This window comes from Mesoplodon mirus (assembly GCF_964341445.2).
Source record: "Mesoplodon mirus genome assembly, chromosome: 14".
Taxonomy (NCBI): domain Eukaryota; kingdom Metazoa; phylum Chordata; class Mammalia; order Artiodactyla; family Ziphiidae; genus Mesoplodon; species Mesoplodon mirus.
Window position 1 is genome coordinate 42,946,300 of NC_138990.1, and position 11,805 is coordinate 42,958,104.

Below are 11,805 nucleotides of genomic sequence, written 5' to 3' on the forward strand. Positions count from 1 at the left end.
TCTGTGCCCGTTATGCAGTAATTCTACATTCCTCTCTTCTCCCAGTCCCTTAATGTATCAAAACTTCATTCCTTTCTTTCTTTCTTTCTTTCTTTTTTTTTTTTGTGGTACGCGGGCCTCTCACTGTTGTGGCTTCTCCCGGACCGGGGCACGACCCTGTGTCCCCTGCACTGGCAGACGGACTCTCAACCACTGTGCCACCAGGGAAGCCCTCATTCCTTTTTACGGCTAATTAATATTCCGTTGTACGTATATACCACATTTTGTTCAGACATTCATCTGTTGATGGACATCTGGATTATTTCCACCTCTTGGCTATTGTGAGTAATGCCTCAACCACCAAATCCTTTTCTACAGCAGCTGTACTGTTTTACATTTCCACCAGCAATATTCTGGTGTTCTAATTTCTCCACATACCTGTCAACACTTATTATCTTTGTTTTTTTAAATAATAGCTATTCTGATGTGTATAAAGTGGTATCTCATTGGGACTAGTGATGTTGAGCATCTTTTTCATGTGCTTATTGTCTATTCATATTTCTTCTTTGGAGAAATGTCTGTTCACATCCTTTGCCCAGTTTTGAATTGGTTTGTTTTCCCTGCTGTTTTTAAGTTGTATTTTTCTTGATTCATCATTTGCTTGATAGCTGTAAACCTTTGACTACTTTCCAGAGTTCTAACTTGGTTCTAATAGTTTCTGCTTGTTCTTCAATGTTTCTGTGGGGACAGGAGCTTGGAGCTGCCTATTCTTTCATTTTGCTGACATCACCCTCAGGTTCAATTTTTAAATTTTAGATCTTGGATATATCTGGAATTTATCTTGGTAGTGGTGATTCCATATGACTGTTGAATTTATTTAAAAGTCCATCTTTTCCTGATTTTTTAAGATCTAATAGTATGGACTCCTCATGGGTTTTTGTTGTATTCAATGAGCTATAATCCATTAGTATCATTATTTACTTTGATGTTCCATTTCCCAGAGTTGTCCACTGGGAACCCCTTCAGGTGGCTTCAGTGTCCTTTTGATATGTCTTCATCATTCACTGAACACCATCTTACTTTCTGGTGCAAGATATTTCGGGCTCATTTGTTCTTTCTCTGTCCAACCCTGGAATCAGTCTTTTCTCTAAGGAGCCATGATTCCTTTTCTTGGAAAATTTTAGTTAGAAGCCAAGATGTAGGCTTTTGGTATGCTTATTGCTTCTAGTCTGTCATTGCTTCCAGGACCTCTCAAAGGGCAGATGGGGGCTTCCCTGGTGGCGCAGTGGTTGAGAGTCCACGTGCAGATGCAGGGCACACGGGTTCGCGCCCAGGTCCGGGAAGATCCCACATGCCGTGGAGCGGCTGGGCCCATGAGCCATGACCGCTGAGCCTGCGCGTCCGGAGCCTGTGCTCCGTAACGGGAGACGCCACAACAGTGTGAGGCCCACGTACGGCAAAAAAAAAAAAAAAAGGGCAGATGGCTTGGGCTCTTTAAACATCGATTTGTTTCCTTATTTCTTATATTATTTTTGTTGTAAGGGCAAAAGAGTATTGCAGAAAGTTTGGGAAAGAGAGAAAATAATCCACAATTTTTTACCCCCCCCCCCGAACAATAACTATTTTCACTCTTGCTTCTCTCCATTTTTTAAAAAATTGATTAATTAATTTATTTTTGGCTGCGTTGGGCCTTTCTTGCTGTGCGTGGGCTTTTTCTAGTTGCAGCAAGTGAGGACTACTCTTAGTTGTGGTGCGTGGGCTTCTCATTGAGGTGGCTCCTCTTTTTTTTTTTTTTTTTAAATGCCTCTCTTTCCACTGTTTATTCTTAATGTACAAAATATACAAAACCAAAAGAAAAAAGAAAATACTCATCCTCAAATCCACTGTGGCTCTAACCGAAGACCCTGCGTAAAACCCAACCAATCCACTGTTTTCATAGAAAACAACTGATGCTGAGACAGGTGAAGGAGAGGGCTGGGAGAGCGCAGGTCATCTTATCGAATCCACCCAGGAAGGCACCTGGTGGGGATTCAGAGGTGGCTGACAGGTCAAGGGAGCTGGAGGCCTCACACCCACAAGGTTCCAGATGGGGGCCAGGAGCGCGCTAACTCCCAGAGGCAGTGCATGTAGTGTGACTGGCATGCCCAGCACACTGGGCTTCAGTTGAAAAGCTGGTCTCACTGAAGTGTTTTAATTTCCAGAATGAGCTGCAGGCAAGGGTGGACCACCACCAGTGGCCTCACCTATGCCAGCTAAAACTTTTCACCGGATGCCGATGTGAATTTGCCATCATTGAACCTAGCATACCCATGATGCAAACCTGGGTGTTCATGGAAGATTGCAACGTCTTACTTGAGAAAGGACTCAATGTAAAGCCTGTGTCAGGGGAGGAGTGGGGATGATGTATTCCAGAACTCAAATCCAGCCTGATTGAGTCCTCTCAGTGCAGTGGGATACACAGTACCCCTTTTACCATCTCCCCACCCCACGAGGAAGCATGAATTTGGCGGGGATGATTTCATAAGTGCAGCTGATCCCGTGTCAGAGTTCTGTGTGCATGTGGAGGACCCACAACAGGAGAGTAGAGGTGTTCTCCAGGATAACCAGCTTCATTTAGGTTCTCAGGCATAAAGGGTAATACCGGAGAGGCGCTTGGCATAAAGGGCAAATCTCCTCAAAAAGTGAAGCCAACCGGGTCTCCTCTTCAGCAGTCCAGGGTACAGAATGTGTCCAGTCTCTCTCCTCCCCATACTGGAGGAAAATATGTACATCAATGCACACCAGTGATCAGAAAACCCCCAGGAACCCAGGCAGGTGGGCACTGAGGGGGCCGGCTCCTCATCAGCTGGGGAAAGGGGAAAATGGGCCTCACAGAAGCCATAAAAGGGTGGAAGGAGCAAGGCTGCAGTTCACAGGAGTGTGGGCCGGGTGGGCAGGTGGTCCCTAGGGCAGGGGGGGCCCACTGACACCCAGGTGGTAGAAGGCACAGTTGTTCTCATAGCAGCAGTAACCCTTCATCATGAAATGTCGACAAACAGGGCGATTTGACATGTCTCTTCCATGGCTGTGGCCTCCATCAAGCCCTCGGTGGCCCCCTCCGCCATGACCACGGCCATCATGGCCACGGTGCTCATGAGGGGGTGGCCCTCGATGGTCGTGGCCTCGGTGACCAGGGCCATCATGAGGCCGGTGGCCATGGGGCCCCCCATCTCCTGGGCCTTCATGGGGCCAATGTCCACCACCGGCACCCATTCGTCCACCAGGGCCTTCATGAGGACGATGGCCACTGCCATCACCCATGCCACCACCACCAGGGCCTTCGTGGGGGTGATGCCCACCACCCATGCCACTGTCAGGGCCTTCATGGGGACGATGTCCGCTGCCACTGCTCATGCCGCCACCAGGGCCCCCTCGTCCATTTGGAGGTCCTCCTCCAGAGCGACCTCCTCTGGCCCCTCGGAATGGAGGAGGAGGTGGTCCACTCCCGCCTCGGCCACCACGGCCTCTATGGTATGGCACCGGACCTCGTCCCCCACGCATTGGGCCACCCCACATGGGGTCACCTGGGCCATCCCAGAAGGGATCACCCCCCCAGGGAGGGGGTGGGGGACCCAGGAGATGTGGACCCACTGGCCCACCAGGACCCCCAGGGCCCCCATGGGGACTTGGCATAGGTCTGCCAGGCCCAGGGGGCAAGTGCTGCATGCCCTTGGGGCCCCCAGGGCCTCCTGGTGGGAAACCATTGGCTATGGGACCAGGGCCTAAGAGTCCATGAGGCACCGGCATCTCCTTGATCTTGTCTGAATAGTCTGGTTGCTTCAGCAGTTCCTCTGAGGGATGACTGTTAGGGCTACCCATGATGAAGGTGAGGATCTCCTGCACATTGATGCCTCCTCCTCCAGGACCCTGGGGGCTCTTCCCGGCACCCATGCTTCTCATAAGATTGGCCAGAACAGGAGGCAACTTGGAACCGCCCGCCCCATCGGGTGAGCCACCGGTTCCCCCAGGCTCCAGGGTCTCAACATATGGGGTCTCATCCATGGAACATTCCTCATCTAGGGGGATGAGTTTGGGGGGCATAGGCTCATAGGGCTCAGGATCAGGCTCGTGAGGACTTTCCTTGCTCAGGAAGAGCTCCTGAAGGATCCCCTTCTCCCGCTCAGCCTGGATGTACCGCTCCTGGCTGTTGCTTCCAGGGGTGACAAGAGGCGAGGGCAGCACCAGGGGCCGGGGGCACACCCAGGGCACCTTCTCCTCCATGTTGTCGTGGCTCAGACGCCGGGCCGTCTCAAACTCGCGTCGGTCTGACAGTATCTCTCGCTTAGCTGCCTCGCCAAAGTCCTTGATCTTATTCACATTCACTCGTTCAGTTGCATCCAGTTCAAAATAGAAATACTCTCTCAGTTTGCCCTCCTCAGGCCAGGTCACAGCTTTCCTCTTCCTGCCTTTCCGGGTCAGCTGGCTAGGATATCCGGGACTCTCCACTGGCTTTGCATCCAGAGCTCCTGGCTCCAAAGAGGCAGTATCCATGAGCTCTGGGACTTCAACAGGGGGAACTGGGGTCCCTGGACGTTCTGTGTCCATAGCCTCAGAAGGAGGTGCTGGCTCTGGGGAAGAAGGTTTGGCTGTGCTCGGTTCTGTGCTCGTTTTCCCTTCAAATGGGCTTGGCTTGGCAGCTGTGGCTGACAGCACCTCCTGCTTCTTAATTTTGATGCCTGGAACAGGGGCTGAATTGAGCGCATACAGAAAGCCCAGGCCCTCCACAGGCTGTGGCGGGATGATCTTCACTTTAATCTCTTTGGTGGCATTGGGTGTTGTGTTGAGTGGCTTGTATTTCTTCTCTGCACGGGGCACAGCAACTCCTGCGGCAGCTGTGGAACTCTGACGCTTGAGGGGGATGGGTTTAAGGTTGTACTTGTCAGAAACCACCACTGCACTGGCATTCTTCTTCACAGGCCCCAAAGACGGGGTCTCCAGCTCTAGTCCGGTAGAGCGGAACTTGGCGTGACTGGGCGCCGTGGTTCGGAGGGACTTGGGCTTCTCCCTCTTCTTCTCCGGGGCCTCCTCGGCCCGAGTCTCAGCCTTCACCTCAGTCAACGGTCGCTCACGAGGGGTGGTTCGACTCTTTCCCTCTTCTTTCCGTTTCTTCTTAGCTTTCTCAGCAGGCCGGGTACTGCTCTGGGAGCGGATCACTGCCATCCAGTCGCTGACAAGGACTGAGGCCAGTTTCCGGAGCTCTTCATTCTCACTTGACTTGCTCAGCTGCTTCACCAGTTTGGCTGTGTTGTTCTGCTTGAGATGGTCAACAGTGAGTGGTAGGTGCTGCAGGGTCAGGAGAATTTGCTGCAGGAGGGGAATGTTGTTGGTTGTCTTTGAATATGTCAGCCAATTGTTAAGAAGCTTGTAACCACCACCATCAATAAACTTGACCAATATTTCTGGTGAACGGGTCTGCAGGAGAATGTTCAAGTAAGTGCATCGGCTCACCATCTTTCGTGCTGCCTTCATCAGACTGAAGATCTTCGAAATCCCATCCACACTCTTGACTTCCCCATCTCGGTTAAGGAAGCTATCCAGGCCCTTGAGAAGCTCTTTGGGGTCTATGGGACCCGAACCCATGATCGAGGTTTTTACCCACCTCGGGCTCACGGGGGGAGGGGGTTAAAATTTTGGAGAAAAAAAATAAAACAACCAACGAGGACCCAAAACTCAATTATTTGGGGGGCCTCATTGGATCAAAAAGTCTCCTTAAAAAAAATAAAGGCCAACTCAGTATTCATTCCCCCCCCCACCCAACTCCATGTAGGGGGGGGGGTCTTAGAAAAAAAGTTCTGAGTGGATTAAAAAAAGGAAACGCTGGATGAGTGAATTTGGGTGGGTTTGGGAAGGGAGGGTGGTTGATTATTCTTGAAGTTATGTGGTGACGGTCCTTCGGCCACAGATTTCAAGTCCCAGGCAGCGTGGGCTGGTGGGGGTGGGCAAGAGAGGTGGGAAGGGCCGGAAGACACAAGTGGTTGCGCTGGTGGCTGCTGTTTTCCCTTCCCCCCTCTCTCGGGATGCTTTCAAGGGCTTAGATGTTGCTGCGGCTTGTTTCTTTTCTCCTCGTGGCCGGCCCGTCTTTCTCCGAGAAAATTCAAACCCTTCGCTCAGCCTCTTCCCCCGGGCACCCTCTTCCGCCTCCTTCCTGGCCTCCGAACGCGTGCGCTTGACCTAGCGGCCTAGCACCTCCCTTTCCTCTGCTTCCACCACTTCCGCCGTCGAGATCATTTCTCACCAACGGTTGGTAGAATCGGACCGGTGCCTGCGCAGTGAGAGAGGATCGCGGTCAAACTCGACTTCAAAACTGCTTCAAGTACAAACTGTAAGAGTGGGATCTAAGAGTCGTAGTGGCTGGTTCAGCAAACACGCAATTGTGTGGCCGAATTCGATTGTGACGGAGTTGAAACTGGCCCCTCCCTACGGCTCCCCTTTCAGGCTTCCGTCCTGACGCAGATGCGCTGCCGCCTTGTGCACTGCGGGGTCGACCTTGGCCGAGGTGGCTCCTCTTGTTGTGAAGGAGCTCTATTTTATTCCCGTCTTGCCCCTAGGTTCTTCTGACCATTTTTTGGTCTTTTTTTCTTTCTGTTTTATTTTTAGATTCCATATATGTGTGTTAGCATACGGTATTTGTATTTCTCTTTCTGACTGACTTCACTCTGCAGACCTACTAGAGAATGGACTTGAGGATATGGGGAGGGGGAAGGGTAAGCTGGGACAAAGTGAGAGAGTGGCATGGACATATATACACTACCAGATGTAAAATAGATAGCTAGTGGGAAGCAGCCGCATAGCAGAGGGAGATCAGCTCTGTGCTTTGTGACCACCTAGAGAGGTGGGGTAGGGAGGGTGGGAGGGAGGGAGATGCAAGAGGGAAGAGATATGGGGACATATGTATATGTGTAACTGATTCACTTTGTTATAAAGCAGAAACTAACACACCATTGTAAAGCAATTATACTCTAATAAAGATGTTTAAAAAAAGAATATTGACAATAAAAATCATCTACATTGGAAAAAAAAGAATGAGTTTATATTGATTTGATATTTTGTTACTATTGGAGATTGAGTGAAATGTTTACATTCACTTTTGTTTGTTATTAGACCAAAGCATACATTATTTTTCATCATAAATTTTTTTTTTTTTTTTTTTTTTTTGGCCGCGAGCACTTGCAGGATCTTCGTTTCCCAACCAGTGGTTGAACGTGGGCCCTTGGTAGTAAAAGCACAGAGTCCTAACCACTAGACCGCCAGGGAATTCCCCTCATCATGACTTTTATGAAATCTTTCTTTTGTCAGATTATCCAAATCCAAAATTTACTTTTTATTGCTTTACTTTAAGTGAAAGTGACAGCTTTGAGTTAGGTCAATTGTTCTTGAGACCCCTTTAGTGCTACTTTAGGAGTACATAATAACTTAATGGTAAAGAATCTTAATGCATATGTTGGAATGAATTTATTTAAAATACTGTATTAAGAACTTTACCTTATTTTTCTTTTTACTTTTACAGTAAGGCAAAAGAGAATGAAAGAAGTAGATAATCTTGAAAGTATAAAGGAAGAATGGTGAGTTAATTTATGCATTTTCTTTGTTATTAATGCCTTTGTTACTGTCTTTCTCTCTTTTTACGTTTCACTGACTTAGTTAAGTTTTCATGATGATTATCTGTTAAATACCAAATAGTAATGTACTTTAAAGTTTTTTTTTCCATAGCTGCATTCAATGGATTTTAGTCAAGTTTTAAATCTTTTTGTGATTAATTTTTTTAAGTGTTAAATTTCTCTCTGCCCACATATTATTTCTGTTATTTAAGAGGGAAGTTAAAGTAACTATTTATTACTTCATTAGCCTCTTGTGTTATACCATCTTGAAGTCATAGTGGAAATATAATGGCTTTGGAATCAGGTAAACCTAGGTTTGAATCCCATCTCTGTCTTAACACTACTGCTCTGGCATTTGAGCAACTTAGGTAGATTCTTTGAGCTTCAATATCTCATCTAAAAAGGAGGAGGTGTACATAGTTACCTGAAAGGTTTTTGTAAGAATTAGATAACCAATTTAAAGCACCGAGCATCGTATTAGCATATAGCAGGCACCCAATAAATGGTAGATGCAAAGTCTGTCGTTCTTATTAATACAAAATTCTTTATTCTCACTTCTCTGAAGTGGAATATTTATTTTTGTATTATGTTCTGTGTTTTAAATACTTGAAAAGGTAAATATCTTTCATTCATAGTCCATTTAAGGAGACAGGTGTTTACAAGTACTTTGTGAACACTTTCTATACCGAACAAATACTATTTATTATTTTTTCACTAGAGTACTTACTGTTTTATATAAATATCTGATACTAAGTATATAATTGTGAGGTTATGTCAGGAGCCCCTAAGACTGCCTCCAGATGTGATGATTTGCTTAGAGGATTCACAGGATTCAGCCTATAGTCATACTAATGACTAAGCTTTATTGCAATGAAAAGATACTTTGCAAGGGGGTGAAGTCCAGGGGAAACCAGGCATAAGCTTCTAAGAGTCCTTGCCCAGTGCAGCCACCAGGACACACACTTAATTCCTCCAGTAGTAAGTTATATAGCACGTGTGAGATGTTGTCTACCAGGGAAGTTCATTGGAAATGAGCCTAGGGTTTATACTGGGGACTAGGCACATTTTAAAATTCCATACTCATGAGAAAAGTAAAAAGGATAGCAACAGTTAGGCCTGCTACGTTAACTCTTTTCTACACAGAAATAAGTTGAATGGCTTGCTTATTTATTTATTTATTTATTTACTTACTTACTTACTTGCTTGCTTATTTATTTTTGCCACACCTTGTGGCTTGCAGAACTTCCCCAACCAGGGATCCAACCCGTGCCCCCTGCAGTGGAAGCACGGAGTCTTAACCACTGGACCACCACAGAAGCCCCAGTTGAATGACTAATTTGTTTTTTTAATTTTCATTTATTAATTTTTGGCTGTGTTGCGTCTTCATTGCTGCGCGTGGGCTTTCTCTAGTTGCGGTGAGCAGGGGCTACTCATTGTGTGTGCGGTGCGCAGGCTTCTCATTGTGGTGGCTTCTCTTGTTGCGGAGCACGGGCTCTACATGTGTGGGCTTCAGTAGTTGTGGCTCACAGGCTCTAGAGTGCAGGCTCAGTAGTTGTGGCGCCCGGGCTTAGTTGCTCCACAGCATATGGGGTCTTCGCAGACCAGGGCTCGAACCCGTGTCTTCTGCATTGGCAGGCAGATTCTTAACCACTGCGCCACCAGGGAAGCCCTGAATGACTGAGTTTAAAGAGTAAAATTAACTTAGGACTTCTAACAGTTTTGTGGAGACGTAATTCGCATACCATATAACTCATCCATTTAACTATGATTATGACTGTTCCTCACACCTTACCACCTTTAGTTTCAAGAGTGCTTTGTGTTACCAAAAAGTACATAGTAACCCCCTTTAAAGCCATTTTGAGAGCTTTACAAAGAACACGGTTTTTTACTCTGGACCAGTGGTTTTCACCCTGGTGCAGTTTTGCCCATCCCACCCCCAGAGGCCATCTGGCATTGTCTAAAGATGTGTTTTATTATTATAACACTGGGGGGTTGGGGGTTGTCCATGCTACTGGCGTCTAGTGGTTAACGGCCACAGATGCTGCTAAACTTCCCACAGTGTACAGGACAGCCTGCCCAACAAAGAATTAACCTTCCCCAAATATCAATGGACTGAAGTTGAGAAAACCCTGCTCTGGACCACAAGTGTTAACGACTTCCCGAGGCCACATATCTCCTGTGTTAATTCAGAAGAGAGTCTCAACTGCAGGCGTGGAGGTAGCATGTCAGTTCTAGATCCTTTAACGAAAACAATTTGTGTAAATTTTTAAGAGAATTAATGGTTAATAGTGCTTATTTTTCTTTTTTGTGTGTGTGTATAGGGTTTGTGAAACAGGATCTGACCACCAACCTCTTAGTGATAATCAACAAACAAATAGTGAATATTTTGTTGACAGCCTTTTTGAGGAAGCTCAGAAGGTTGGTGCCAAATGTTTGTCTCCCACTGAACAAAAGAAACAGGTAAGTGTCCATAAATTTTTTCTTTCCCAGTGCTTCTCAACATATGGCCCTTTAGAGGTCAAAACTGTTTTCATAATAATAGTAAGATACTATTTACTGTTTTCACTGTGTTGAGTTTGCACCGATACTGCAAAAGCAGTGGTCGGCAAAACTGGCACCTTAGGAGGAATTGAGGTAGTGACACTACTCTGTACCAGTAACTACTGTATTCTTTCCTTGAACTTGCAGGGGGGAAAAACACTCGTTTCAATTAAAAATTTCCTTGATGAAGCAGTAAAATTGACACATTTCATTAATCCCCAGCTCTTTAATACACATCTTACAATATTCTATGTGATAAAATATGAAGTGTATGTAAAACATTTCTAGAATATACAGAAGTATCTTAAGGAAAAGTACCATTGCTTGAGATACAAGCTGAACACTCTGCTTTTTCATGGTGTACTGTTTTTACATGAAAGTGATTTACAGACAACTAGTTATTCAGTCTTGGATATTCTGCAGACATTTTCTCAAAATGTATGAAGTAAATCTGACACTTCAAGGGAAACAACTTACAGTATTTATTGCAAATGATAAGATACGATTTTATCAACTTTTTTAAGTGAAAGTAAGAATTTTGATAACCTGCCATCATGCACTTGACAGCTTCCCAAAACTTAAAAGATATTTCTGATAGGATTATTGTCATATTAATAAATATACCTTTAAGTTTAAGATTCCATGTTCAGATTCTCAACTAACTATTTTTTTAATAAATTTATTTTTTATTTATTTATTTTTGGCTGCGTTGGGTCTTCATTTTTGCACGTGGGCTTTCTCTAGTTGCGGCGAGCGGGGGCTTCTCTTCGTTGCAGTGTGCATGCTTCTCACTGCGATGGCTTCTCTTGTTGAGGAGCACAGGCTCTAGGCGCGCAGGCTTCAGTAGTTGTGGCACGTGGGCTCAGTAGCTGTGGCTTGCAGGCTCTAGAGTGTAGGCTCCGTAGTTGTGGCACACGGGCTTAGTTGCTCCACGGCACGTGGGATCTTCCCAGACCAGAGATCGAACCTGTGTCGCCTGCATTGGCAGGCAGATTCTTAGCCACTGTGCCACCAGGGAGGTCCCTCGACTTTTTTTTTTTTTTTAGTTGAAGTACAGTTGATTTAAAATGTTGTGTTAAGAAATTCCCTGGCCGTCCAGTGGTTAGGACTCTGAGCTTTCCCTGCTGAGGACACAGGTTCAGTCCCTCGCTGGGGAGCTAAGATCCCACAAGCCACGTGGCATGGCCAAAAAAAGAAAAAAGTTGTGTTAGTTTCAGATGTACAGCAAAGTGATTCTGTTTTTTTATATATATATAACATATATATAATATATATAATATATATAATGTATATAAAAATATATATGATATATATAATATATATAAAATATATGTGTTATATATATTTTTCAAATTCTTTTTCATTATAGGTTATTACAAGATAGTGAATATAAGTTCTGTGTGCTATGCAGGAGGCCCTTGTTGTTTATCTATTTTATATGTAGTAGTGTTTATCTGTTAATCCCAAACTCCTAATTTATCCCTCACCCCACCTTTCCCCTTCAGTAGCCATAAGTTTGTTTTCTATATCTATGAGTCTGTTTCTGTTTTGTAAATATATTCACTTGTATCATTTTTTTAGATTCTACATAAGGGTTATCATGTGATATTTTCAACTAACTTTTTTTTTTGCGGTACGCAGGCCTCTC

General features: G+C 45.5%; 2 protein-coding genes across 5 annotated transcripts in view; one reads left to right on the forward strand and one right to left on the reverse strand.

Moving 5' to 3' along the window:
- The window catches only part of LOC309815345 (UBX domain-containing protein 2A-like), a 47,627-nt gene that overhangs the window by 16,304 nt on the left and 19,518 nt on the right, over nucleotides 1-11,805 (forward strand). For all 4 annotated transcript variants that reach the window (XM_082642092.1, XM_082642091.1, XM_082642089.1 and 1 more), the window contains exons 2-3: nucleotides 7,526-7,580; nucleotides 9,938-10,076. In XM_082642092.1, the coding sequence (XP_082498218.1) occupies nucleotides 7,540-7,580; nucleotides 9,938-10,076 (180 nt within the window). In that variant the 5' untranslated portion in view covers nucleotides 7,526-7,539. The remainder of the gene's footprint in view (nucleotides 1-7,525; nucleotides 7,581-9,937; nucleotides 10,077-11,805) is intronic.
- Nucleotides 2,599-5,912, reverse strand: LOC309815632 (serine/threonine-protein phosphatase 1 regulatory subunit 10-like). The gene has a single exon (XM_082642532.1). The coding sequence runs from the start codon at nucleotides 5,596-5,598 to the stop codon at nucleotides 2,923-2,925; it is 2,676 nt and encodes an 891-aa protein (XP_082498658.1). The 5' UTR covers nucleotides 5,599-5,912; the 3' UTR covers nucleotides 2,599-2,922.